Here is a 25,466-nt window from a genome sequence, read left to right as displayed (position 1 = left end):
TGAGCAGATGCTTCAGATTACTTTCTATTAGTATTAAAAATTTAAAAAAAAAAAAAAAATCAGGTATTAGCTGTAGCTGTAGGCAATATCTGATCCCATTCTTTAAAGCCGATAATATGATGGTCTGACCGGCTCTGAACAAAACGCACTGCTGTCACAGTGTCCAGAGCTCATTCTCAATCATGGAGAGCATCACCACAACAGATCTGGCCATGACGGTACAACCTACTATTTTTCCACGCGTGGGCTACAGCATACTCTCATACCTCATGTTTATAAACACGCTGCTTTCTGTGTTCAATAACTTGTTGGTGATTGCCGTAATGCTGAAGAACGTGCGTTTTCTCAATGCGATGAACGTCATCATTCTCAGCCTGGCTGTGTCAGATCTTATGATTGCCACCTGCGGCTCTGCCATTGTCACCATCACGAATTATGAAGGATCTTTCTTTTTAGGGGATGCATTCTGTGTTTTTCAAGGATTTGCTGTGAATTACTTTGGTAAGTGCTGATTAAAAGGTTAATTTATTTGTTTTATGCTATATAATGTGTCCCCAAATATTTTGATGCCCTTCTGAGGGAGCCCCTTATAAAACGGCATTTAGTGGCTATACATATATATATAATAAACTATATATGTTAAAAATATTGCATATTTATATATTTTATAAATTATTAAAATTTATTAATATAAATATAATAAAATGGTTGAGAAAAATAAATAGTATTTAAAATAATAGTAATTATATTTTAAATGTTTTTAAAAAAATAATTAAAAAAAATATTTATTATGAATATTAAATTTTTCAAAACTTAAATGTTACATTTTTGTAATATAAATGATATATTATAAATATAACAATAAATAATTGGCATTTATAGTAAAGCTATTTTATGTGTAAAAATCCACTTAAAATGTGTAAATAATATTGATATGAAATCCATATATATTTTAAATATTAAATATTAATATGATATATTTTAAATAAAAAATTGTCTTTTGTTTTAAGGCTATTAAGTTTTCATGTGTAAAGAAGATCCATCTGAAATGTGTGAGAACAATATTAAGCATTTAGTAATATTTTATAGTATTGAAAAATATTTAGAAAAAGGCATTTAAATGTAAATTTGGAATCTCAAAATATGAATGTTTATGAAATATTAATATTAAATTCAATATTAAATTTTATATATATATATATATATATATATATATATATAACATATAACATATAATAGTCGTTAAAGTATTTCTTTAAAAACATTTCTTTCAATTTAGCCAAATATTTAATAATTATATATATATAACATATAAATATATGTATAAACATAAATATAACATATAATAGTCGTTAAAGTATTTGTCTTTAAAAACATTTCTTTCAATTTAGCCAAATATTTAAAAAAAAAAAAATATATATATATATATATATATATATATATATATATATATATATATAAATATATAAATATATAAATATAACATATAATAGTCGTTAAAGTATTTGTCTTTAAAAATATTTCTTTGAATTTATAAATACTTAATATTTTTGTACACATTTTAAAAAGCCAAATATTTAATAATTATAAATATATATATATTTATATATATATATATATATATATATTTAAAGAAAAATATTTTAACGACTATTATATATTTATATTAATTGGCCACTATTAAATATTATCTGTACTAAAACCAAGAGATGATTAAAACACTATCTGTAAAATATAATAGCCTAAAATAGTGATTAATCTCTTGATTTGTTTTGAGAAAGCTGAATGAAACTGCATGTGCCAAGCAAAAAAAAAAAAAAAAAAACGGGTTTATGTCTTATTTTCTAGGCCTGGTTTCTTTATGCACTCTCACACTACTGGCGTACGAGCGCTACCATGTCGTCTGCAAACCCATGGCAGGCTTCAAGCTGAATGTCCGCAGGAGCTGCCAGGGGCTGCTGTTCGTATGGCTCTATTGCCTCTTCTGGGCTGTCGCTCCACTGCTGGGCTGGAGCTCGTACGGGCCAGAGGGGGTCCAGACGTCCTGCTCGTTAGGCTGGGAGGAGAGATCCTGGACAAACTACAGTTACCTCATCGTTTACACGCTTTTGTGCTTCATATTTCCCACTGCTGTCATTGTATACTGCTACACCAAAGTCCTTATGTCCATGAGGAAGGTAGGCGATGCATTCTTAGTTCTTACTTAAGTTGCGTCCCAAATGATGCACTATACACTATGCACTTATACACTATGTACTTGTGCACTATGCACTCATGCATGTAGTGCGTGAATTGTATAAGGTTATTTTGTCATTTAACAACGGAGTACGATCATCCCTTCCCCTCCACTACGTAATTAAAGCTGCGACAGTTGAGTGCACGAAGTGTCCAACATTCCACACTTCGTTTTTTCCATTAATTTAGTGCATCATCCGGGTATTTAAAGTGTACTTTTTCTTTTTGGAATTTTCTGTGTGAACGCACTACTGCACTATTTATACTTAAAAACGTCATAGAATAGTGCATAAGTACGCGAATTGGGACGCACCTTTAGTCAATGACTCACTCATTGAGACTGCATCCGAAATCGCATACTTCCCTACTATGTAGTAGGCAAAAAACAGTATGTGACAAAAGAAGTATGTCTGAATTCATAGTACTCATAAAGGAGTATGCAAAAAGTACCCAGATGACCAACTACATTATTCTGAAGTGTGCATATGATGGACACTTTATTATCCCATGAGGCCACGGGAAAGGAGTTTTGAATGGCAGTGAAGCTGGTAGGTCACATGACAGTGACATGGCGAATGTAGTATGTCTGGAATACATTCATACTACACGCATTTATACTATTTGGAATGTAAGGACTTTTTCAGCGGTGACAAAGTAATACTTGCTCAAAATAAAAGTATGCGATTTCATATGCAGCAGAAGTCTTCACTTGTTTCATTACTGGATGAATCAGCTTTTTAACCCTTAAATGCATACCTCGGGTCTTTAGTGACCCGGGACGTCATTCACTACCCTCCTCCTCATTCATTTTTTAAAGTAAGACATCAACCTTCTTGGTATTCCTCAATCAATTAATTAAAAAGAATATAACAAGAAAAAAATCATAAAAGAATGCCTATTTTTGTATTCATTTTTTGTAAAAATTGTATAGGGTCGCTAACGACCCGAGGTGTGTATGAGTGTACGTATATTTTTTCTGCACAACAATAATTGAACCTTAGATGATGGAATAAGTGCAATTCACCTTTATTCCACAAGGTGGCAATGTCTGATACACAATGCTGAAGTGACGACTCATTTAGACAGAAAACGAAATAATAAGAGAAACATGAAATGGCTCAGCGATTTACTGCAGAGCAAGTACTGAACGCAATGAAATATAACTGTAACTGTTACTGGAAGGATCTGGTGAAGCTGTTAGCGATCGAAATATTGATTTTGAAGATGTTGAAAATTATATAGTTTTGAGAATACGTTTGAGATCGCGAATGGGCTTCATATTTGTGACCTCAAACATAAAACTAGCCTATTATTTGCTGAATTTAATGTGAAATGAGCTCTGACGAGGACAGTGATGATGGCATAAAACATCTGCTCAAACGGAGCCCTTTCAAGCTCCAAAAGGTAACAAAATATGATTTATTTTATTCTTCTGTAATTGTTACTCTAATATCAGAGGAGTTTTATATTATTGCGACAGGGAGAGATCCTTCCGTGTTGGATATAGATCCGGGTCGATAAAGACCCGAATATGTAAGAATGATTGGCAAAACAGTCATGCATTTAAGGGCTAACAGAATCTCTTGAATGAATGATTCAATGACACTTTTTTAATAATCACTTGTTGCCACCTACTGGTGAAATTATGTAATTGATACAATCTTTATTTGAAGCATCAATCCACCTACTTTCAAACGGTAATTTCGATCGCTACCACAGACATAATTTATATCCGAACTATAATCTTTTGTCGCGGTAGTTCTGTGATTTTGAATTTGTAACACAGAAACAATGATCAGTGTTGCCAAGTCTGTGATTTTCCCGCGGGATTTGGGCTACTTTATCACTGTTACCACGGGTTGTTTTTGATGTCCGCGGGTTGAAGCGCACCAAAATAACTGGAATGTGAACCCTCCTGAAACACGATTGGGCTAGTTTTGAGTTGCAATTGGGCAGGTTTTGTTGTGAAACCTGGCAACCCTGAAGTAATACTGTGTGGCTGAAAAGACAGTTTGTAAAGCTGTTTCATATATATAGGCCTACATGACAAGCTCTCTCTGGCTTAGCGACAGCGCCGACTAGTAATAAGATCGAGTAGGTGTTTGGATCGATATTGCAATATCTAAGAAAAAATAATGACTTAAAGTGTGGCAAATGACAATCCTTCATTTCAGATCAACAACAGCATTGAACTTCAAGGAGGAAAAAACTGCCTGGAGGACAATGAACGTGCGGTACGGATGGTTCTGGCCATGATAATCGCCTTCTTCATCTGCTGGCTGCCTTACACCGCCATCTCTGTGGTTGTGGTTGTGAATCCAGAGATCTACATCCCACCTCTGGTCGCCACCATGCCTATGTACTTCGCCAAGACCAGCCCGGTCTACAATCCCATCATCTACTTCCTTACTAACAAACAGGTCTGTTTAATGTGCCTCCATCTTATTTTATAGAGTCTATTGATATTTATTTACATTATGGTTGGTCTAGTGTGCAACGAAACGCCCCAGTCATTCTCTGAAAAATGTTTGTCCAGTTCCGAGAGTCCTCTCTGGAAATCCTGTCCTGTGGTCGATACATCCCTCGTGACACTGCTGGTGTAATGATGTGCTCAATGCAGAGGAGCCAAAGCAGGGATATTCCAGTCTGATCTGAGGTCTGTCATGTGAATCATTGTGTATTTCTGTTAACTAAGGCCTTAAGATTGTGGTCAAAAATATTTTTAAAGAAATTAACAGCCTACTTTTATATAGCGAGGATACAAGTATCACAGTTTCCACAAAAAATATTAAGTGTTTTCAATATTGATCAGAAGAAATGTTTCTTGAGCAGCAAATCAGCATATTAGAATGATTTTTAAAGGATCATGTGACTCGGAAGACTGGAGTGATGATGCTAAAAAATCAGTTTTGCATCAGGAATAAATTACATTTATAATATTTATATAGAAAAGTTATTTTAAAGGGTTAGTTCACCCAAAAATGAAATTTCTGTCATTAATTACTCACCCTCATGTCGTTCCACACCTGTAAGACCTTATTTTTGTTTTGTTTTTGCGCACAAAAAGTATCCTCGTCACTTCATAACGTTAAGATTGAACCACTGTAGTCACGTCAACAATTTTAACGATGTCTTTAATACCTTTCTGGACCTTGAAAGTGTTGGTTAAGTTGCCGTCTATGGACGAGTCATAAACCTCTCGGATTTCATCAAAAATATCTTAATTTGTGTTCTGAAGATGAACGAAAGGGTGTGGAACGACATGAGGGTGAGTAATTAATGGCAGAATTTTAATTTTTGGGTGAACTAACCCTTTAAACTGTAATAATATTTCACAATATTACTGTTATAGGCTGTATTATTGATCAAATAAATGCAGCCTTGATGAGAAAACATAAAAAAAAAAAAAACAATTTTAGAGCTTTTAAAAATGCATCAGTGTCAGTAAATATTGGATATTTAATGTTCATGATCATTTCTGCAATTTTTATGTTTAGATTATGTAATACTCATTTATGGTTAATCTTTAAAAACACTTTTAAAATGTAATCTTTTGAAAATTTCAAAATGAATATCAATTTTTTCCTGTTTATTATTGACTTTGTCAGTTATAGGCATAACATGAAAATAAGAATTTTACTATATTGATGCATTCACCTAAAATATATAAAAAGCACATTAAAAAACAAATTAAATAATAGCCTATTTTCTACACACATGCCAAAATTATTCAAATGCAGAGCAGTAACCTGATAAGGTTAAAAGTGAGCATCTTAATCCCAGATTTAAAGATAGGTCTAAACCCTTTCCCAAATTAAGCTCCTCAAAATAAGATTACTGATTGCTATGACAACAAGAGCATAAACAACAGCCTTAATAAGATATCGGTTCTAATTAGGACTATTCTGTTCTACAAGCAACCTTAGTGGCTGAAATAAAGGGGAAAATAATTAAAATCACCCCTTGTGTTGTAATTGACAATATTGTTCCGGTCTGGAGATGTCATCTAGGAACTAGCAAATTGCCTAAAACAAAAAAAGCATCCCTGGTGACCATTAACCCTGCAGGGTGTTAATTGAAAAACGCAAACAAATGGAGAGCCATGGTAATGATGAGGGTTAAAATAAAGGGGTTTATTACCTCAGACTCAAAAAGCAGGAGGCACGGGATGGAGTAAAAGCTACAACTTTATCAAAATAGAATGTTAAAAGATATGGAATTAGTCGTTATTTGACTGGAGATGAGAAGCAATTTCACCGTTGTTTGGGGACATGTAAACAACACATGGCAAGACACTATAGAAGTTGCATTTGTAGCTGCCAATTGTCTAGTTTTGTTGGTCACTTTAAACGTAGGAGTTCTCGCAAACTTGTTCGTGGCGTGGGCCGTACACCACCAGAAGTCGCTCCAGACGTCCAACAACGCCCTCCTGGTGAATCTGGCCGTTATTGACATCTTGCGATGCGCTATTGATTGTCCATTGCTCCTCAGCATTGTTTTGAGCGCGCGAGACCTCGGACTGCTGTTCTGCAGCGCGCAGATCGCGTCGTTTTCTCTCATCTGTTGCGTACAGTTGCTCACGCTCGCGTGCATCAGCGCCGAGCGATATCAAGCCATCGCACATCCGTTTAAAAGTGCCGAGCGTAGAAAACGGATAACAGTGTGGATTCTCCTGACCTGGCTGGTTCCGATCTCCATATCGGTCATTTGCGTGATATTTGCGAAAGACTCGCCGGTGTACGTAAGATGCAGAGGTCTGCGGATGGAGACTTTCGACTCTTACGACACGTTTGGACTTTATATTTTGACTCCCGTCTGGTGCGTTTGTTTGACGGTCATCATTGGATTCTACGGCCGCATTTTCCTTCTAGTAAGAGCGCACGGGCGGAAAATATTCGACAAGGGTTCGTTTCCACCACCAGATAAAAAGAAAGAGGATAAAAAACAAGAGGAAACAAAGACTAACATTAAAAGCGATACAGAAAATCCACAGACAATGGATAATGGTACTTTAAAACCGAATGATGAAGAGCAGAATCCATTGGATTTACATCCAACATCTGAGGAACTTCCCACAACTCTGACTGACTACTTAGATATAAATAAACCAGAGATTGTGACTGAAAAATCCAGAGAAGTCGCTTTCAAAGATGAACTTCCCAATGAAACACCACAGGTTCTAGAAGGTCTTGTGGACCACCAAGATACTTCTGCATTAGATTCTTCTCTATCAGCTAATGAAGAAGTTGGTGATGTTACTGTTGGAGTAGTTTCTGGAGGATCAACTAATGTAGAAGGTGGCGAAGAAGACCCAATTGACCATCGAGATACAACTTCAGAAACTTCTCCATCAACTAATGAAGTTGGTGCTGTAGAGTCCAGCACACACCAAGTTAATGATGGAGGATCAACTAGTGGAGAAGATGGTGAAGAAGACTCAACTTCAGAAACTTCTCCATCATCTAATGAAGATGGAACTGTTGAGTCAAGTGCTACAGAAACTACTGGAGAAGAAGGTGCTGAAGAGCAAAGTTCTCCTCAAGAAACGGCTGCAGAATCTTCTCCAGCACCAACTGGAGAAACCACAGCTGCTCCACAGGAGGAGGAGGAGGAAGAGGTGGTGGGTGCCGTCTGTATGATGCCGTCTCTCGCTCAGAGGGAAAGAGGAAACGCCAAGAAGGAGAGCAAACTGGCCAAGCGCTCTGGATACATCATCTTCACCTTCCTCATATTTTGGATCCCGTTGATTGCGACAGTGGTCTTGAATCACTTCTATTATCGAGATGGCAATCTAACAGTGAGTTTCGGGATAAAATTACCTCCTAATTTGTCTTACAATTTAACTTACAGTAGCCTAATATATTATTACAGGAGAAAATGCATTAAATTCCTCATTTAAGGATTAGGTTACAAGTCTGTCTCAACCACTATACCACATATGAAACTCGGTCAGCTACTTCGATTTGTGCATTAAATACAATAGTTGCAATGTATGTATGTAAAAAAAGGTAACATGTAAATGTGCAGAGATATTATTAATATTAACAAAAATAATAATGTAATATTTTTTTCTTGCTTTAAGCAAAAACCCTTTAAAATTGTTTATTTATGCTTATATCAAGAAAAAAAATTATAGAAGATATATTTAGTTTTAAATGCTTTTGCTTATAAAGTATATGTATCTTGTTTTAATGATTTCAGATATTTGCTCTGTAAAATAAGACAAATAGTACACCTAAAGTTACTAATGTCTTTATTACTGTTATGAATATGTTTCAGGTGGAGGTTTTTCAGGAGCTGGAGATTTTAACAGTGTCTTTGGTCTGCACGACATCCCTCACTAACCCCATCATCTACGCAGCGGTCAATCCTCAGTTCCGCACGGAGTTTCACAATCTGAAGATGAAATGGAAAGCGTTTTTTACACGTTCATAGAGTTATAGGCCTACTGTTTTGACTTTTACTTGTGGGGTCATCAGAGCTTTGAACCCACTATGCCAAACACTACTGTCTGATGTTGACTGACGATTTGTGTTTGTTATTTGTGTTTCACAAACTGAATTAGATGCTTTCTTAAAGCTTAAGATATGCTAAGACTGTTATTTGAATGAAATAGACACCATAATGCATTTAAGTAATGTTTTAGGCAGCTGTATTTTGGTACCTTTAAAATCCAGTATATTCCAGTAGATTATATTTTATAAAACAATGTTCAGCCTTAAAGGGTTAGTTCACCCAAAAATGTAAATTCTGTCATTCATTACTTACCCTCATGTCGTTTCACACCCGTAAGACCTTCGTTCATCTTCGGAACACAAATTAATATATTTTTGTTGAAATCCGATGGCTCCGTGAGGCTTTCATAGGGAGCAATGACACTTCCTCTGTCAAGATCCATAAAGGTACGTTACTAAAAACATATTTAAATCAGTTCATGCGAGTACAGTGGTTCAATACTAATATTATAAAGCGACGAGAATACTTTTGGCGCGGCAAAAAAACAAAACAAAATAACGACTTATTTAGTGATGGCCGATTTCAAAACATTGCTTCAGGAAGATTAGGAGCATAAATTAATCAGTGTATCGAATCATGATTCAGATCGCGGGTCAAACCGCCAAACTGCTGAAATCACGTGACTTTGGCGCTCCGAACTGCAGATTCGACGCATTCTGAAGCAGTGTTTTGAAATCGGCCATCACTAAATAAGTCGTTTTGTTTTTTTGCCGCACCAAAAGTATTCTCGTCGCTTTATAATAATAATATTGAGCCACTGTACTCACATGAACTGATTTAAATATGTTTTTAGTACCTTTATGGATCTTGACAGAGGAAGTGACATTGCTCCCTATGGAGGCCTCACGGAGCCATCGGATTTAAACAAAAATATATTAATTTGTGTTCTGAAGATTAATGAAGGTATTACGGGTGTGAAACGACATGAGGGTAAGTAATAAATAACATAATTTTCATTTTTGGGTGAACTAACCCTTTAACCTTATAAAAAATAATAAAAGGTAAAAACAGTGGATACTTTTTTTTTTTTTTTAATTTTAAGCTTGATAAAATATCTATAATTAAATAAAATCAAATATGAAATACGGCATTTATAATGATGTATAATCTCATAAATCAACTGTTCCCTCAGAAAAAAATCCAAACACTTATTTTGTTTATTGTAATGTTTTTTTATTATTATTTAGTTAACGTCTTTGAGGCAACAAATTGTTCCACACACTTAATCCACAAAGATTTATCCTGAACTTCATATATATTTTAATGACGCATTAAAAATATAGAAAATACTCGAGACAAGTCTTGTTAAAATAGTTATATCACAAATATACTTTTAGACAGCTGTTTAAACATAATAGATGGTGAGAAGAGGTCAGTGCAACAAATCAAGTTTTGACCTCAAATTGGTCACTGTGCAAATATCTTAAACAATGGCATCTATTTATGATTTCCAGTGTTGGGGGTAACTTGAGTTACTTAATTAGATTAGATTCAAGTAACTAGTAACTCGTAAATTCACAGCAAAATATCTAAACTTCTCACCAAAATGTAAATCTCACCAAAATGTAACTCAAGTTACATTGTTTTCCCATTTATTGACTGACAGTTGTCCTGCTGAGGCGCTGTGTGAATATGATGGTTATTCTAGATGAGTTCTAAATGTGAGCATACATTTACTCATTTACTTCTCCTGAAGCTGAAAAGCTTGTTTGAGCTGCGCCCTCTACTGTGCAGGTGTGAATTTGAAATTCTCATTTCACTTTTGGTGTGAACGGACCTTTACATTTGCCAAAAATAGAACTTTTTGGTTGTTATAAAAACAAAAAACAGCCCAGATGAGGAAAAAGCAATGCAAAAGTAACATAATGCATTACTTTTAATAAAAAGTAACTAACGCAATTAGTTACTTTTTTATGGAGTAACGCAATATTGTAATGCATTACTTTCAAAAGTAACTGTGATTTCAAATACATGTTATGGCTCATCATTAGGGCCTGTACAAACACTCAAATGCACACATTAACTAAAACTGGATTCTTTCTTGCAAAATACCTATGTTTCATAAAATAGTTTTAACTATTATTTCGGAACAATATAAAATAATTTATTGTGCGTGTCATTTTTAGTAAAATAATAAATCCATCTATTATCACAAATCGTCTTTTGTAATTGTGTATAGTAAAGTGCTAAATCAGATCCATATTGAACAGAACAGAAAAATGTACCAAAGGATAAAATGTTGTCAGTAATAGTTTAAAACACACAGTAAGTCTAACATTAATCTGAAACAGTAAACAGCATTTCATACTTTAAATCACATAATGAATGCATTGTGCTGAAATGTCTTTCAACAACCAGCAGGAGACGGAGCAAAAAAATACATCGCCAACAGGATGAGATACACCACCACAAGAGCAGTACCTGTTCATACAAACACACACAAGGAGAGAGCGTTTTAACACTTAAAAACATTCAGTCAAATCAATATGAGGAACCAAGAAAGAGCAGTGAAGGAGAAATGGAGGATTGTGGTACTAGTTATGAAAACAAAAATAAGTAGCTTACATAATCACAAAGGGCTTTTGTAATTTTTGGATAAAATAAATAAAAATGATAAATTTATACAGAAATTACCTATAGTACCATTAAAAAATCTGGGGTTGTTAAGTCTTCTGCTCACCAAGGCTGCTGCATTGATAATAAGAAATGTGTCTTAAAGGGATAGTTCACCCAAAAATTAAAATACTGTCATCATTTACTCCCCCTCAAGTTGTTACAAACCTGTTTAAATTTCTTAGTTCTGCTGTACTAAAAGAAGATATTTGGAAAAATGTTTTTTAACCAAACAGATCTCACCCCCCATTGACTGCCGTAGTATTTTTCCCCTACTATGGTAGTAAATGGGGGGTGAGATCTGCTTGGTTACAAACATTCTTCCAAATATCTTCCAGGTTTATACAGGTTTGGAACTACTTGAGGGAGAGTAAATGATGACAGAATTTTAATTTTTCTCCTGCATCCTTCTGTATTTCAGAATAGCAGCACAGCTGAAAGGTTTGTTTGAGCTGCGCCCTCTACTGTACAGGTGTGAATTTGCATTTCCTTCAGCCTGAGTCTTATTCATTTCACTTTTGGTGTGATCGGACCTTTACATTTGCCAAAAATCTAACTTTTTGGTTGTTATATGTATAAAAAAAAAACAGCCCAGATCAGAAAAAGTAATGTAACTCATTACTTTACATAAAAAGTAACTAAGTAATGCAATAAGTTACTTTTTTAGGGAGTAATGCAATATTGTAATGCAGTACTTTACTTTTAAAAGTAACTTTCCCCAACACTGGGTGCCAGTACTGGTAAGGTTACTAACATCTGATTTAGAAAATATTTAGCTTCTTACCTTGAAAGTAATCACACTTTCCATCCATAAAACTATAATTCACAACGATGACACTAAAGATGCTGGCCCACAGATGCAGGTCGCTGAAGATGAGTACAAAGCCAACATCCTGTCACAGAAAGATCATCAGGAAAACGCACTGCCATACAGCCATCAACGAGCCAATTTTGAAAACAGCATATCCAAAACCACTCACATAGAAGACGTTGAATAAAACCAGGATGGGGATCTGAATCATGCACACCTGCACCGCAATGCAGCTTCCAACCTCGAAACTGTGCGAAAACAACAAAATGCATGTGTTTTTCAACCAAAGATTGATTGAATGAAACAAAAAGTGTTGTTCGTTGTTATTTCACGATGCCTACTGCATGTTAACTTACTGTATGGTGTTACCGAACAAACTGACCTCAAACTGATTTGATTCTGAAGAGCAAACTGGACTCCATTGACAATTTCTGGGATTTCAGGAATCATGGCCAAAAGCGTCACACCTATGAAATACTGAGATGAAGAGTTGGGATCAAAATACATTAATACTGAGCTGTCATTTACTGTCTGAACGATTTACAGCAGTATCAACCTGAGATACAGACGAGCGGCTGAGTATGGGCTGAATGTGTTCAGTGGTCAGATCGGCACACGCAGACATCAGCACTGTGGCAACAATGAGGATAAGCAAAGCTCTCCATCGGGACCAGTGCACCGACGCTCCAAGATGACCTGCTGTGAACACACACATTGTGTTTTATATCATTTTAGAATGCTCTAAATTTAAACTTATTATAATTCTATATTTGTGCTTTAATACATGTGTAAAAAGACATTATTTAGCTTCCTTATGAAGTTGTGGTGACCATAATGTAGGTTCAAAGCTTCATATTAGTCATTTTATCACAAGGTTACTCACCCCTTCCATCACCAACATGAATGTCGTAGATGTGTGAATGTGTTTTAAGAGTAAAGATTAGGCCGATGATATAGGATACGGGCAGTAGAATGGAAATGGTGTACACTAGAGGTCTGAGAAAATAAAGCCACAACAAAAATATATTATAATAATTATTTAATACCATATACAAAGTACTTAATGTTCACACTATGAACTTACTCAATGTGACTGTGAAACAAGCTGTAGTTGTTTTCACTCTAGAGGACCAGAAAGAAAAAATGACTGTCAAAATGTTCATAAAATGGCTTGATGTTTCACTTTCTGGTCACATGTTTGAAATCTCACCAGGTCGTAGTGGCAGTTTTTGCACATGAAGGATCCGCTGCTGTTGGTTCCTGTAGAGTTAGTGCAGTTCTCACACACTAGATTCCCATAGGCTTTGGAGAAGAGCGTAGGAGCAAACACTCCTGCAGAGACCACAGGGGGAAATTATGGAGTTACGATAGTCTCAAAATTGACTTATTTACAAAATATGATTCAAGCTAATTCACAGTCACAAAAATAGTTTATATATTTGTAAACAGCGTTTCACAAACTTAAACTTTCACAAAATACGATGTATGACCAAATTTATGAATCTTATTTTACGAATGTCAATTTGGTAGTGCATTTGCAAATCATATTTTGTAATATGAATTAGGTTATGAGTTTGTGAATTGCAATTTACAAATATATAAAAGAAATTGTGAACGTGAATTAGCTTACGCATTTGTGAATTATAATTTGTAAAAACATTAATTTTGAGACTATTTGAGCTCCATAGAAAATAAAGATAAATAAAAACATAAAGATAAAAAAAAATAAAGATGCCAAGAGGAAATCTTTTGATAATTTGTTTAATTAAAGAACATATTTTCACCATTTGCTTTAGTAAATGTTAATGATCTTCAAAAATAAATAAATTAATTGAATTATGTAAATGATGAATAACACACTTCACCTTCACCTGCATTAATAATTTTCGTTATGGAAGTTAAATGTGTTTTAAATGCCATTTCACATTTCCTTTAATTGCTACAGCAGGAGAGAAGCGCAATAACAAGCAGATTTGTGCCACCTCAGCACATGACGTCTTACCCCCTATTGATATGAAGAGAAGAGAGGAGCTGACCCCTGCCGAGCGACTGTTAAACCTCTGCTCCCTGTGTCTGAGCCCTCCGATTATCATACAGATCCCCTGAGACAGACAAATATAATAGTCATCTTCTGCACACTTTGCAGATTTAAGATCCTCTGTTGGGTAACGTATAAAAGAATGTTTCTGCCACAGAATAAAAAATATATTGGGTAATTACGACTTTTTATCTCACAATTCTGCAAGTTTATATCTCACATTTCTGACTTTTTTTCTCTTAATTCAGAGTTCATCAGTTCATATCAGATCATATTCAGACTTTTTTCTGAGAATTGTAAGACATAAACTCACAATATAAAGACTGAATTGATTTCTCGTAATTTAACGAGTTTATTCTCAACATTTTATCTAGACTTTTTTCTCGAAATTTAACGAGTTTTTTCTCGTAATTTAATGAGTTTATTATCAACATTTTATTTTGCCTTTTTTCTCGAAATTTAACGATTTTTTTTTTCGAAATTTAACAACTTTAATCTCAAGATGGTTTTATTTTTTTATTATTGCTTGGCCCTAATCCTCTTCTGTACAATTCTGCCATGACTTTTTTCTTGCAATTCCGAGTTTACATCTCATAATTCTGACTTTTTCCTCACAATTCCGAGTTTATACCTTACAATTCTGACAATTTTTCTCTCAATTTTTCTCTCTGAGTTTATATCTCACAATTCTGACTTTTTCCTCACAATTCCGAGTTTACATCTCATAATTCTGACTTTTTCCTCACAAATCCTGACCCTTTTTCTCTCAATTCTGAGTTTATTTCTCACAATTCTGACTTTTTCTCACAATTCCGACCTTTTTCCTCAATTCCGAGTTTATCTCACAATTCTGACTTTTTTCTCACAATTCTGATTTTTTTCTCGCAAATTTCTAGTTTGTCTCAAAACTGAGTTTACATCTCACAATTCCAACTTTTTTTGCAATTTCCGAGTTTATATCTCACAATTCTAACTTTTTTTCTCACAATTCTGACCTTTTTCCTCAATTCTGAGTTTATCTCACAATTCTGACTTTTTTCCCTCAAAATTCCAAGTTTATATCTCACATTTCTGACTTTTTTCTACAATTCCAAGTTTATATCTCACAATTCTGACTTTTTTCTCACAAATCCGACTTTTTTTCTTGCAATTCCAAGTTTATATCTCACAATTCTGACTTTTGTCCTTACAATTCTGAATTTATATCTAACAATTCCAACTTTTTTCCGCAATTCCGAGTTTATCTCACAATTCTAATGTTTTTCACAATTCCGAGTTTATTTCTGTCAGGATCACTATCGTCAAAGATGACTGGCAGTTAGCATACAGTTTGGATTGACGGAATGGTTCTGTTCTGGGCAAAAACTCCCTGCCCATCCATGTAGCCTAGCATGGATAAGAGCAGCGATAACCCTCCTTAGGGTAAACAGAACAGAACCAAAGTATTGCAATATCATAATTTTTTTTTGACAATAATTAATGTAACAACATAATTGAAGAAATGAGTCTGAACCAGAGAAATATCAGAAGGGCAAATCCTGACTGGACGAAAGAGGAGCTGGGGATGGAGCAGGGAATTTAGCTCCTGAGCAATGCAATAAAGCTGCTTATAATATTGAATGGACCACATATATACGAATGCGGTGATAGGGGTTGTATTCCTATAGGTCAATGTAAATCAGAGTGTCAGCTGATGTAAGCTTGACTAACGTGACCTGCCAGAACTAACGCTACACTTGATATCTCACAATTCCGAGTTTATATCTTAGAATCTTAGAATACTGCAAGTTTATATCTCACAATTCTGAGACAAAAAGTCAGAATTGCAAGATATAAACTCAGAATTGTGAGAAAAAAAGTCAAAATTGTAAGATATAAACTCGTATGCATTGTTTATATCATGCAATTCTGAAAATTGTGAGATCGCAATTACCTCTTTTATTTTTTTTCCATGACGGAAACAAGCTTCCATAGTAACGGATCACACATACTGGTATGAAGAGGATGCAGCCCAGCAGGGTTCCAGTAAGAGCCGCCTTCACTATCTCCTGCAGGCACTTATTTCCCTGGTGGTGACCTCTGAGCAATGCTGTGATGTAAAACGTCAACTCCGTGATGGAGCCAAATGTTGCGTTCACCACGGCCCCGACAGCAAAGTTACTCTGAGCGGAAATACTGAGAATAGAAATCCGCAATTAGGCACTGCATTAACGTTGATCTCAAAGGTATTGGTGACGTTCTGGTGTAACTGCTCACCTTGCAATGCCCATGCCAATGTAATACGACAGTGGAATGATGGAGCTGATTGCTGTGGCAAACTTGACTTCAGAGCTGGCAAACTGGTTTGTTTTGTCCACGTAACCAATCACTAGAGACACTATAACTAATGGTAAGAGATCTGTAGTAACTCCATGTAAGGAAAATGACAATGCCAAGTAAATACAGTAGTCAATATTTAAAGTGGATCAAAAAAGTTTGTCCTAAGAACTAAGTTGTCCTAAGAAGGTTTTAAGACACCTTTCATGAAAGGTTTTGATCCACTTCAAATAAATCAAAAATGTAACTTTTTTTTAAATTTAAATTACATTGAAATAAAAATATTTTTTCCAATATCTGGACTGTACCAGTCCACTAGGGCTTAAAAATTACTTAAAAAAATTTAAAATAATTTAAAACCAGAAATGTACACGTTCAAAAGTTTGGGGTCAGTACTATTTTTTTTTAATTACTTAATAACTACTTAATAAATAAATACTTTTATTTAGTAAGAATCAATTAAATTGATCAAAAGTTACAGAAAAGACATTTATAATGTTACAAATGATTTCTATTTTAAATAAATGTTGTTCTTTTTAACTTTCTATTAATCAAAGAATCCTGAAAATCCTAAAAAAGTTATAAAAAAATAAAAAGTTGAATAAAAATATTAAACCTCTGTTTGTAGTTTGATATTGAGGATACTGACAGCAAAAACATTGATCCCATCCACTGTGTATTTATAATAGTAGAGGTTCACTGCATGATAGCAGCATAGAATGACTTGGCCTTCGTGCTCCTGAGCCTAAAAATAACAATACAATTCTGAAATTATTATAAGTTAAATGTTGTACATTTGCAAATACAAACCCGATTCCAAAAAAGTTGGGACACTGTACAAATTGTGAATAAAAACAGAATGCAATGATGTGGAAGTTTCAAATTTCAATGTTTGATTCAGAATACAACATAGATGACATATCAAATGTTTAAACTGAGAAAAAGTATAATTTTAAGGGAAAAATAAGTTGATTTTAAATTTCATGGCATCAACGCATCTCAAAAAAGTTGGGACAAGGCCATGTTTACCACTGTGTGGCATCCCCTCTTTTTTTTATAACAGTCTGCAAACGTCTGGGGACTGAGGAGACAAGTTTAGGAATGGGAATGCTGTCCCATTCTTGTCTAATACAGGCTTCTAGTTGCTCAACTGTCTTAGGTCTTCTTTGTCGCGTCTTCCTCTTTATGATGCGCCAAATGTTTTCTATGGGTGAAAGATCTGGACTGCAGGCTGGCCATTTCAGTACCCGGATCCTTCTTCTACGCAGCCATGATGTTGTAATTGATGCAGTATGTGGTCTGGCATTGTCATGTTGGAAAATGCAAGGTCTTCCCTGCAAGAGACAACATCTGGATAGGAGCATATGTTGTTCTAGAACTTGGATATACCTTTCAGCATTGATGGTGCCTTTCCAGATGTGTAAGCTGCCCATGCCACACGCACTCATGCAACCCCATACCATCAGAGATGCAGGCTTCTGAACTGAGCGCTGATAACAACTTGGGTTGTCCTTGTACTCTTTAGTCCGGATGACATGGCGTCCCAGTTTTCCAAAAAGAACTTAAAATTTTGATTCATCTGACCACAGAACAGTTTTCCACTTTGCCACAGTCCATTTTAAATGAGCCTTGGCCCAGAGAAAACGCCTGCGCTTCTGGATCATGTTTAGATATGGCTTCTTTTTTGACCTATAGAGTTTTAGCCGACAACGGCGAATGGCACGGTGGATTGTGTTCACCGACAATGTTTTCTGGAAGTATTCCTGAGCCCATGTTGTGATTTCCATTACAGTAGCATTCCTGTATGTGATGCAGTGCCGTCTAAGGGCCCGAAGATCACGGGCATCCAGTATGGTTTTCCAGCTTTGACCCTTACGCATAGAGATTGTTCCAGATTCTCTGAATCTTTGGATGATATTATGCACTGTAGATGATGATAACTTCAAACTCTTTGCAATTTTTCTCTGAGAAACTCCTTTCTGATAGTGATCCACTAATGTCTCACTTTCAACATTTGATATATTATCTATATTCTATTGTGAATAAAATATAAGTTTATGAGATTTGTAAATTGTTGCATTCCTTTTTTATTCACAATTTGTACAGTGTCCCAACATTTTTGGAATCGGGTTTGTATGATATACATTCTTAATCAGTATTAATTCACAAATGGCAAAACCTTGAAGTATTTAATAATCATAGTACAGTCAAGTGGTTTTCATAATCATAGTACAGTGCTCTCACCTCTGTGGGCTGGCTGATGTGAATGTGTTCAGGGGGCATCAGCAGGATGGTATGTAAGGTCTTGGCACTCATCTTGGCCACAGGAATGGTAAAAACCAGCAACCAGGAGATCAGACACAGTACAAAATGTGTGATGACGAGGAGAGGGTAACCCACAAACAGCCATGCATATGTTCTGATGCGCCGCTGAAATCAAATGAGATCCACATTGTGGGAAAGCTGGAATCGTGATAACAGTACAAAAAAAATCTAAAGGCGAAGTGACAAAAATGCTTGCAATGGTGTACCGGGAGTTAATATTCTCAATTAAGGACAGAATATACAGTCTTTCAACAATAACTCAAGTTTAGAATTATAGACTATAATGATTTTAAAGACATTTTACACCACTAGACTATTTTAATGAACTTCAACTAAGCTTAAGTGTTGAAAAATATATAATAATAATGTTATACACAACTGTTGTAGTCTGTAAGATGTTTTAATGTTTTTGAAAAAAGATTCATGATCACCAAAGCAGAAATTATTTGATCAAAAATACAGTTAAAACAGTAATATTATGAAAAATATTACAATTTAAAATTTTATTTGAATATATTTAAAAATGTAATTTATTCCTGTGATTGCAAAGCTGAATTTTCAGCATCAATACTCCAGTCTTAAGTGTCACATGATCCTTCAGAAATCATTCTAATATGCTCAACAAACATTTCTTATTATTATCAATGTTGAAAATATTTTTGTTTAAATCATAATAAAATTTTTTTAAGGATCCTTAGATGAACAGAAAGTTCAAAAGAACAGCATTTATTTAAAACACAACTATTTTAACCACTAAATAGCTCATTTGGATTTCACTAAAATAGTCTGACGGTGTCCAAAATTTCATAAAAACTGTACAAATAATATATAGTCTCTTAATTAATATGATGTTATATAGGCTACATTATAATAATAATAATGATAAATTAATTTGATAGCATGTCTCACTGTCACTACTTCTCACCCAGTAGTGCTCATCCTGTGGACTTCCTGTGGGCTCTTCTATGGTCTCCTCCACAGGTGTGGGCAGCAGGAGAGGAGTGGAAAGCTTTCTGTCCTCCTCTTCCTCTAGAGTGGAATCACCCTGGAGGATCTTCACACTGTACACTGGCACAGAGACACTGGCCTGAAAACAGCAACATTTGGTTCAACATCCTTCCAAACCACAAAGAATCCATGAAAAGGCTTGTGATTAAAGCAGCATTAGCCTGATTTTCATGGAGCAAGCAAATGAAAACATGTTCAAAGAGACTGTGTGTGTAGAGCTGTCATATGACTGATAAAAAGAACAAGAGTACACAAACATACAAATATCATTTGGATATAAAAAGAAACACAACCTTTTCGATCGACTTCCCAAATGGCCACAGAAAATAGCAGGACAACCTCCAGCAGAGATTCCCTGAAACAAGAAAGTGGCATTTTTGTGATTCAGGAAGAGGCACTAAAATGTTTTGATACTTATTTAGACCAATTCTTACCGTAGGGGATGCCAAAAACTGTGAGGAACATTAGGACACCAACGAAAACATAAACCAGAGAGATCCACCAGCCAAACAGAAACACGTAGAGAACATTGCCACAAGTGAACAATGAACCTGCTGAAACCCGAGAATAAAATTGACTGATATCATTACAGTAAAAAAGAACAAATCAATGTACCACAGTTCTCTATTTATTGGATTTCCTCTATTTTTGTACAACCAAAATTCATCATAATAATGCATTAGAGCATTACCTAGATGTAATATTAAATAAAAACAAATGCATTAAAGGCAGAATATGTGGATTAAAATATCCAAAAACCACAAGAACAATGTTATACATTTTGTTAACTTTTGTACTTTCATTATCCCAAATGTTTCCAGGAATGTTTAAATCCAGAGAAATAAGCAATTTTAACCAGGACACAGAGCGTGTCCATACGTCGCCTATTAATAACATTATACCCGCGTTACCCCTATATTATGTGTTTTATTAGACAGGGGAGCAACTGTTTGGATACATTCATCGACAGAAAACTAATCGTGTTATACAGGTGCTGGTCATATAATTAGAATATTGTGAAACAGTTTTTTTATTGTAAATTATTTTTAAAAATGAAACTTTCATATATTCTATATTCCCTACATATAAAGTAAAACATTTCAAAAGTTTTTTTTTTTTTTTTAATTTTGATGATTAGAGCGTACAGCTCATGAAAGTCCAAAATCCAGTATCTCAAAATATTAGAATAGTTCCTAAGATCAGTCAAAAAATGGATTTTCAAAAAGTTCAAGTTCTTTAAAGTATGTTCATTTGTACACTCAATACTTGGTCAGCAGCACATAATACAGCAAATGACTTGCTCCTAGCACAAATTACAGCATCAGTGAAATGTGGCATGGAAGTGATCAGCCTGTGGCACTGCTGAGACACTACTGAGCCTTCAGATCATCTGTATATTGTTGGATCGACTGTTTCTCATCTTTCTCTTGAAAATATCCCATAGATTCAGGGGTCAGGCATGTTGGCTGGCCAATAAAGCACAGTAATATCATGGTCAGCAAACCACTTGGAAGTGGTTTTTGCACTGTGGGCAGGTGCTAAAGTCCTGCTGGAAAAGGAAACCAGCATCTGCATAAAGCTTGTCAGCAGATGGAAGAATAAAGTGCTCCAGAATCTCCTGGAAGATGGCTGCATTGACTTTGCACTTGATAAAACCCAATGGACCAACACCAGCAGACGTCACGCCCCCCAAATCATTACTAACTTCAGAAACTTCCCATTAGACTTCAAGCAGCTGATCTTCCTTCAGACTCTGGGACCATGATTTCAACATGAAATGCAAAATTTACTTTTATCTGAAAAGAGGACATTCGATCACTGTTCACTGTCCAGTTCTTTTCCTCGTTTGCCCAGGTAAGATGCTTCTGATGTTGTTTCTGTTTCAGAAGTGGCTTGGTAGTCCTTTTCCTGAAGATGTCTGAGTGTGGTGACTCTTGATGTGCTGACTCCGGCTTCATTTGACTCATTGTGAAGCTCTCCCAAGTGTTTGAATCAGCTTTACTTGACAGTATTCTCAAGCTTGTGGTCATCCCTGTTGCTTGTGCACCTTTGTCTACCCAATTTCTTCCTTCTAGTCAACTTTGCATTTAATATGCTTTGATACATCACTCTGTAAACAGCCACCACATTCAGTAATGACCATCTGTGACTTACTCTCTTTGTGGAGGGTGTCAGTGATTGTCTCCTGGACCATTGCCAAGTCAGCAGTCTTCCCCATTAGTGTAGTTTCAAAGAACAAGACATACCCGGAATTTATACTGTAGGGATGGTCATTTAATGAAACTCAAATGTAAATATTGTAATATTTTGAGATACTGGATTTTGGACTTTCATGAGCTGTACGCTCTAATCAACAAATTAAAAAAAAAAAAAAACTTTTGAAATGTTTTACTTCACGTGTAGGGAATCTAGTATAAATTAAAGTTTCATTTTTTTTAAATAATTTACAATAAAAAAATTTACTTTTTCACAATATTCTAATTATATGACCAGCACCTGTATAGCTCAATACAGAAAGTGTTTAAATCTTGTTTTCTTGATTTACTGCGAGTACCATGTTTTACCATGCCTAATATCGATCTATCTTGTGTGCATTAAGTGTCTCATATTAACCACAGAGCGAGCGCAGAGTAGCACTATAACAACTTTCAACACACAAATGTATCTAATATGATAAAACAGAGCTGCTTTACCCCATATATGCATGACCAGAAGAAGCAGAAGTGGCGACTGTGGCATAATAAAGGTTCCACTGCTCTCGAGACACGCTAATCGCTCCAGCGCACATCACTCGGCCCTTCTCTGCCTCATACTACAGTAACGTTAATAATCTCATTCATAAACATGATTTCTTCCCTAACCCCATCCCAAATCTTTTCCACCGGCTGTGAGATGAAGACAACACCTCCCAAGATTCCGCGCTCAATCTCTGTGTCATCAAGCAATATCTTTGTTTTGAATAAGCGACCTCTAGTGGTGAAAATTTACATGGTGTGCCTTTAAATTAAATTGGTTTGTTTGATTGCAATATACAGTACCAGTATAAATCAGTTTCAAAAGCATGAAAATTAGTTTTATTATTAATTGTGAAAATAATACAAATGAGTAGGAATGTCCAAAGCTTTTACTGATACTATACATGTACTACAGAAGGAAATGAAAAGAAGAGCTCGGTCTAACCTGAGTGAGGTTTAATAACGTTCAGCTCAGAATAAAGCTCCTTCACAATGTTCGACCTCTTCTCAAAGGGCCGTTCCGTTACATGACTCTTCCACTTCCTGAATCCAAACTTAAAAAGGGGGACAGGACAACATCAGCATCAACAATATGCAAAATGAAACTAGACATATGTGCTCAATGTACATTTACCTTATAATTATTTGCGAGTTTTTGAGCTTCTACTTCATTTTCAGCACTTATGGTGGTTTTGCATGGGTTCTCGTTGCATATTTCCTCACCAAAGCTGCATGCTGAAAAAGAAGGGGTAGTAGCATTAAAGTCTCAAACAAGTCCAGAAAAAACACATTCGCTTTTATGCAAAGTGTATATGGGCTCTCACTTCTCCTTGGGTTTTTAGGTGTGTAGGAGGTGCCTGTTTGCAGTAAACAGGACTGAGCAGGACCATCGCTGGCTTCTGAGTGAATGTGAGCTACACAAACCCTGTCACAGCAAGAGCCAGGCAGATGATCTCCATCATGTTCCTCTGGAGGATCTGAGGAGATGAAATCATGGCATGGGTTATTATTATTAAGCATTAATATGCCACTTTTTGATATTTTGTTATGTAACGCAATGATATTGTTAAATTTTTAAGTGTGACTTAAATGTCCAAATACTTTTTAGGCCTGTGTATATCAAATATATAGTGTTTTGAATAACTGCCCTCACACATTATTTTGGATTCCAAATATCAACACGTTATAATTCAGATCTAGCACAAGATATGAAAGAGGAAGTAATGTGTAGTAAATGGAGAAGTGTGGAGTGATGTGGTTTCAGAACCATTTCACAACAGAAACCTGGCTGACTGCAAATGCATTAGAAGAAATCCTGATTCATTTATTAGTCGCAATACAATTAATAGATCCATTAATGCAAAATGCATTGGTCAGATATTCATTATTCACGTCACGTGAATTATTCATCACGTTACATCCAGTGTTGCATATTAAAAGTCCGATTTAATAGGATCACATGCGCACTGTCTGCTGTAGTAAAATAACGCATTGCACTATTGACAATCCAAGTCGGTGGATTCTTTTTAATACTTAAGTTAACATTCAATGACCTAACTTTGTGTTATTGTTTACCTTGATTTTTTGTGTCGAGTTTCCTTCTTCTCGTCTCTATATTCGTTGTCATTTCAGCACATTCTCTTCTCTGTCAATATACGCAGTCTCGACTGACAGTTCTTCAGTAAATCAGCCTCATGTGATTCAAACGCACTTACGCTGAGCGACCGTGTTGCCAGATTTCGCTGGAAAAATAAGCGAACATGGCTGACAAAACAAGCTTACTTACGCTGAGAACCAAGTTGCCAGATCTTCGCTGGAACAATAAGCGAACAAGTCAAAATAAGGTTTCCATGTTTTTTGAGACTTTCTGTATACAAGCTTGATTTCGCTACGGAAAAAAAAAAAAAAATCTCACAATTCCGACTTTTTCCCTTGCAATTTCGAGTTTTTATCTCACAATTCTGAGAAAAAAAAGGTTTTTGTTTGTTGTTTTTTAATTGTGAATTTATCTCACAACTGAGAAAAAGTCAGATTTGTGACATACAAAAAAACAACAACCTGATATAAAATAAAAACTACAAAGAAATAAAAAACATTGAAAAAGAATTGCGAGTTTTTGGTCGATTACCTTGGCAATTACAGTTGTAAGAAAAAGTGTCTGTGAAAATGTGAAAAATTTTAACAAAATAAGAGAGATCATACAAAATGCATGTTATTTTTTGTTAAGTACTGTCCTGAGTAAGATATTTTACATAAAAGATGCTTACATATAGTCCAAAAGAAAAAAAAAAAGCTGGATTTATTCAAATGGCCCCATTTAAAAGCATGTGAACCATTAGTTCTTAATATTGTGTGGATGAATACCTGGATGATCTTCAACTGTTTTTATGTTTTGTGATGGTTTTTCATGAGTCCCTTGTTTGTTCTGAGCAGTTAAACTGAGCTTTGTTCTTCAGAAAATCTTCCAGGTCCTGCAGATTCTTTGGTTTTCCAGCATGTTTTGCATATTTGAACCCTTTCCAGCAGTGACTGTATGATTTTCAAATCCATTTTATCACACTGAGGACAACTGAGGGACTCAAACACAACCATTAAATAAGGTTCAAACATTCACTGATGCTCCAGAAGGAAACACAATGCATTAAGAGTTGGGGGGTGAAAACTTTTGAACAGGATTAAGATGTCCAAATTTTTCTTATTTTATTGAAATATCATTGCTTTTCATTTAGTACTGCCCTCCGGAAGCAACAGAAGATACTTGCATGTTTCCCGGTAGAAAAAAATAAGTACAATATTCAAATTCAAAAGTTTTCACCCCTCGGCTCTTAATGCATCGTGTTTCCTTCTGGAGCATCAGTGAATGTTTGAA

General features: G+C 35.3%; 3 protein-coding genes across 7 annotated transcripts; 2 read left to right on the top strand and 1 right to left on the bottom strand.

Moving 5' to 3' along the window:
- Positions 1–3: 3 nt before the first annotated feature.
- Positions 4–8,574, top strand: parietopsin. Its single transcript, XM_067379061.1, has 5 exons — positions 4–501; positions 1,849–2,177; positions 4,410–4,655; positions 4,772–4,891; positions 8,515–8,574. The coding sequence occupies exons 1-4, from the start codon at positions 183–185 to the stop codon at positions 4,883–4,885; spliced, it is 1,008 nt and encodes a 335-aa protein (XP_067235162.1). The 5' UTR covers positions 4–182; the 3' UTR covers positions 4,886–4,891; positions 8,515–8,574.
- On the top strand, positions 6,476–8,670 carry LOC137014777 (D(2)-like dopamine receptor). The gene is made up of 2 exons (XM_067379298.1): positions 6,476–8,032; positions 8,515–8,670. The coding sequence occupies exons 1-2, from the start codon at positions 6,476–6,478 to the stop codon at positions 8,668–8,670; spliced, it is 1,713 nt and encodes a 570-aa protein (XP_067235399.1).
- On the bottom strand, positions 8,514–24,318 carry cax2 (cation/H+ exchanger protein 2). Of its 5 annotated transcripts, XM_067379057.1 has the most exons (21): positions 24,173–24,318; positions 23,422–23,574; positions 23,232–23,332; positions 23,043–23,151; positions 20,297–20,416; positions 20,156–20,217; positions 19,780–19,941; positions 18,774–18,959; positions 17,175–17,274; positions 16,470–16,611; positions 16,205–16,388; positions 14,178–14,277; positions 13,386–13,507; positions 13,260–13,297; positions 13,059–13,171; positions 12,732–12,874; positions 12,558–12,652; positions 12,345–12,423; positions 12,149–12,257; positions 11,060–11,172; positions 8,514–8,631 (listed from the first exon to the last, which is right to left on the bottom strand). In XM_067379057.1, the coding sequence occupies exons 1-20, from the start codon at positions 24,222–24,224 to the stop codon at positions 11,099–11,101; spliced, it is 2,244 nt and encodes a 747-aa protein (XP_067235158.1). In that variant the 5' UTR covers positions 24,225–24,318; the 3' UTR covers positions 8,514–8,631; positions 11,060–11,098. The 5 variants fall into 5 exon arrangements, with proteins under 5 accessions (XP_067235158.1, XP_067235157.1, XP_067235160.1 ...); XM_067379056.1 differs by lacking the exon at positions 8,514–8,631 and having other exon boundaries at positions 9,917–11,172; XM_067379059.1 differs by lacking the exon at positions 8,514–8,631 and having other exon boundaries at positions 9,917–11,172; positions 12,732–12,871.
- Between the last annotated feature and the right edge of the window lie 1,148 nt (positions 24,319–25,466).

The sequence above is a fragment of the Chanodichthys erythropterus genome, chromosome 24, assembly GCF_024489055.1.
Source record: "Chanodichthys erythropterus isolate Z2021 chromosome 24, ASM2448905v1, whole genome shotgun sequence".
In the NCBI taxonomy this organism is placed as follows: domain Eukaryota; kingdom Metazoa; phylum Chordata; class Actinopteri; order Cypriniformes; family Xenocyprididae; genus Chanodichthys; species Chanodichthys erythropterus.
This window is presented reverse-complemented; position numbering and strand designations above follow the sequence as displayed.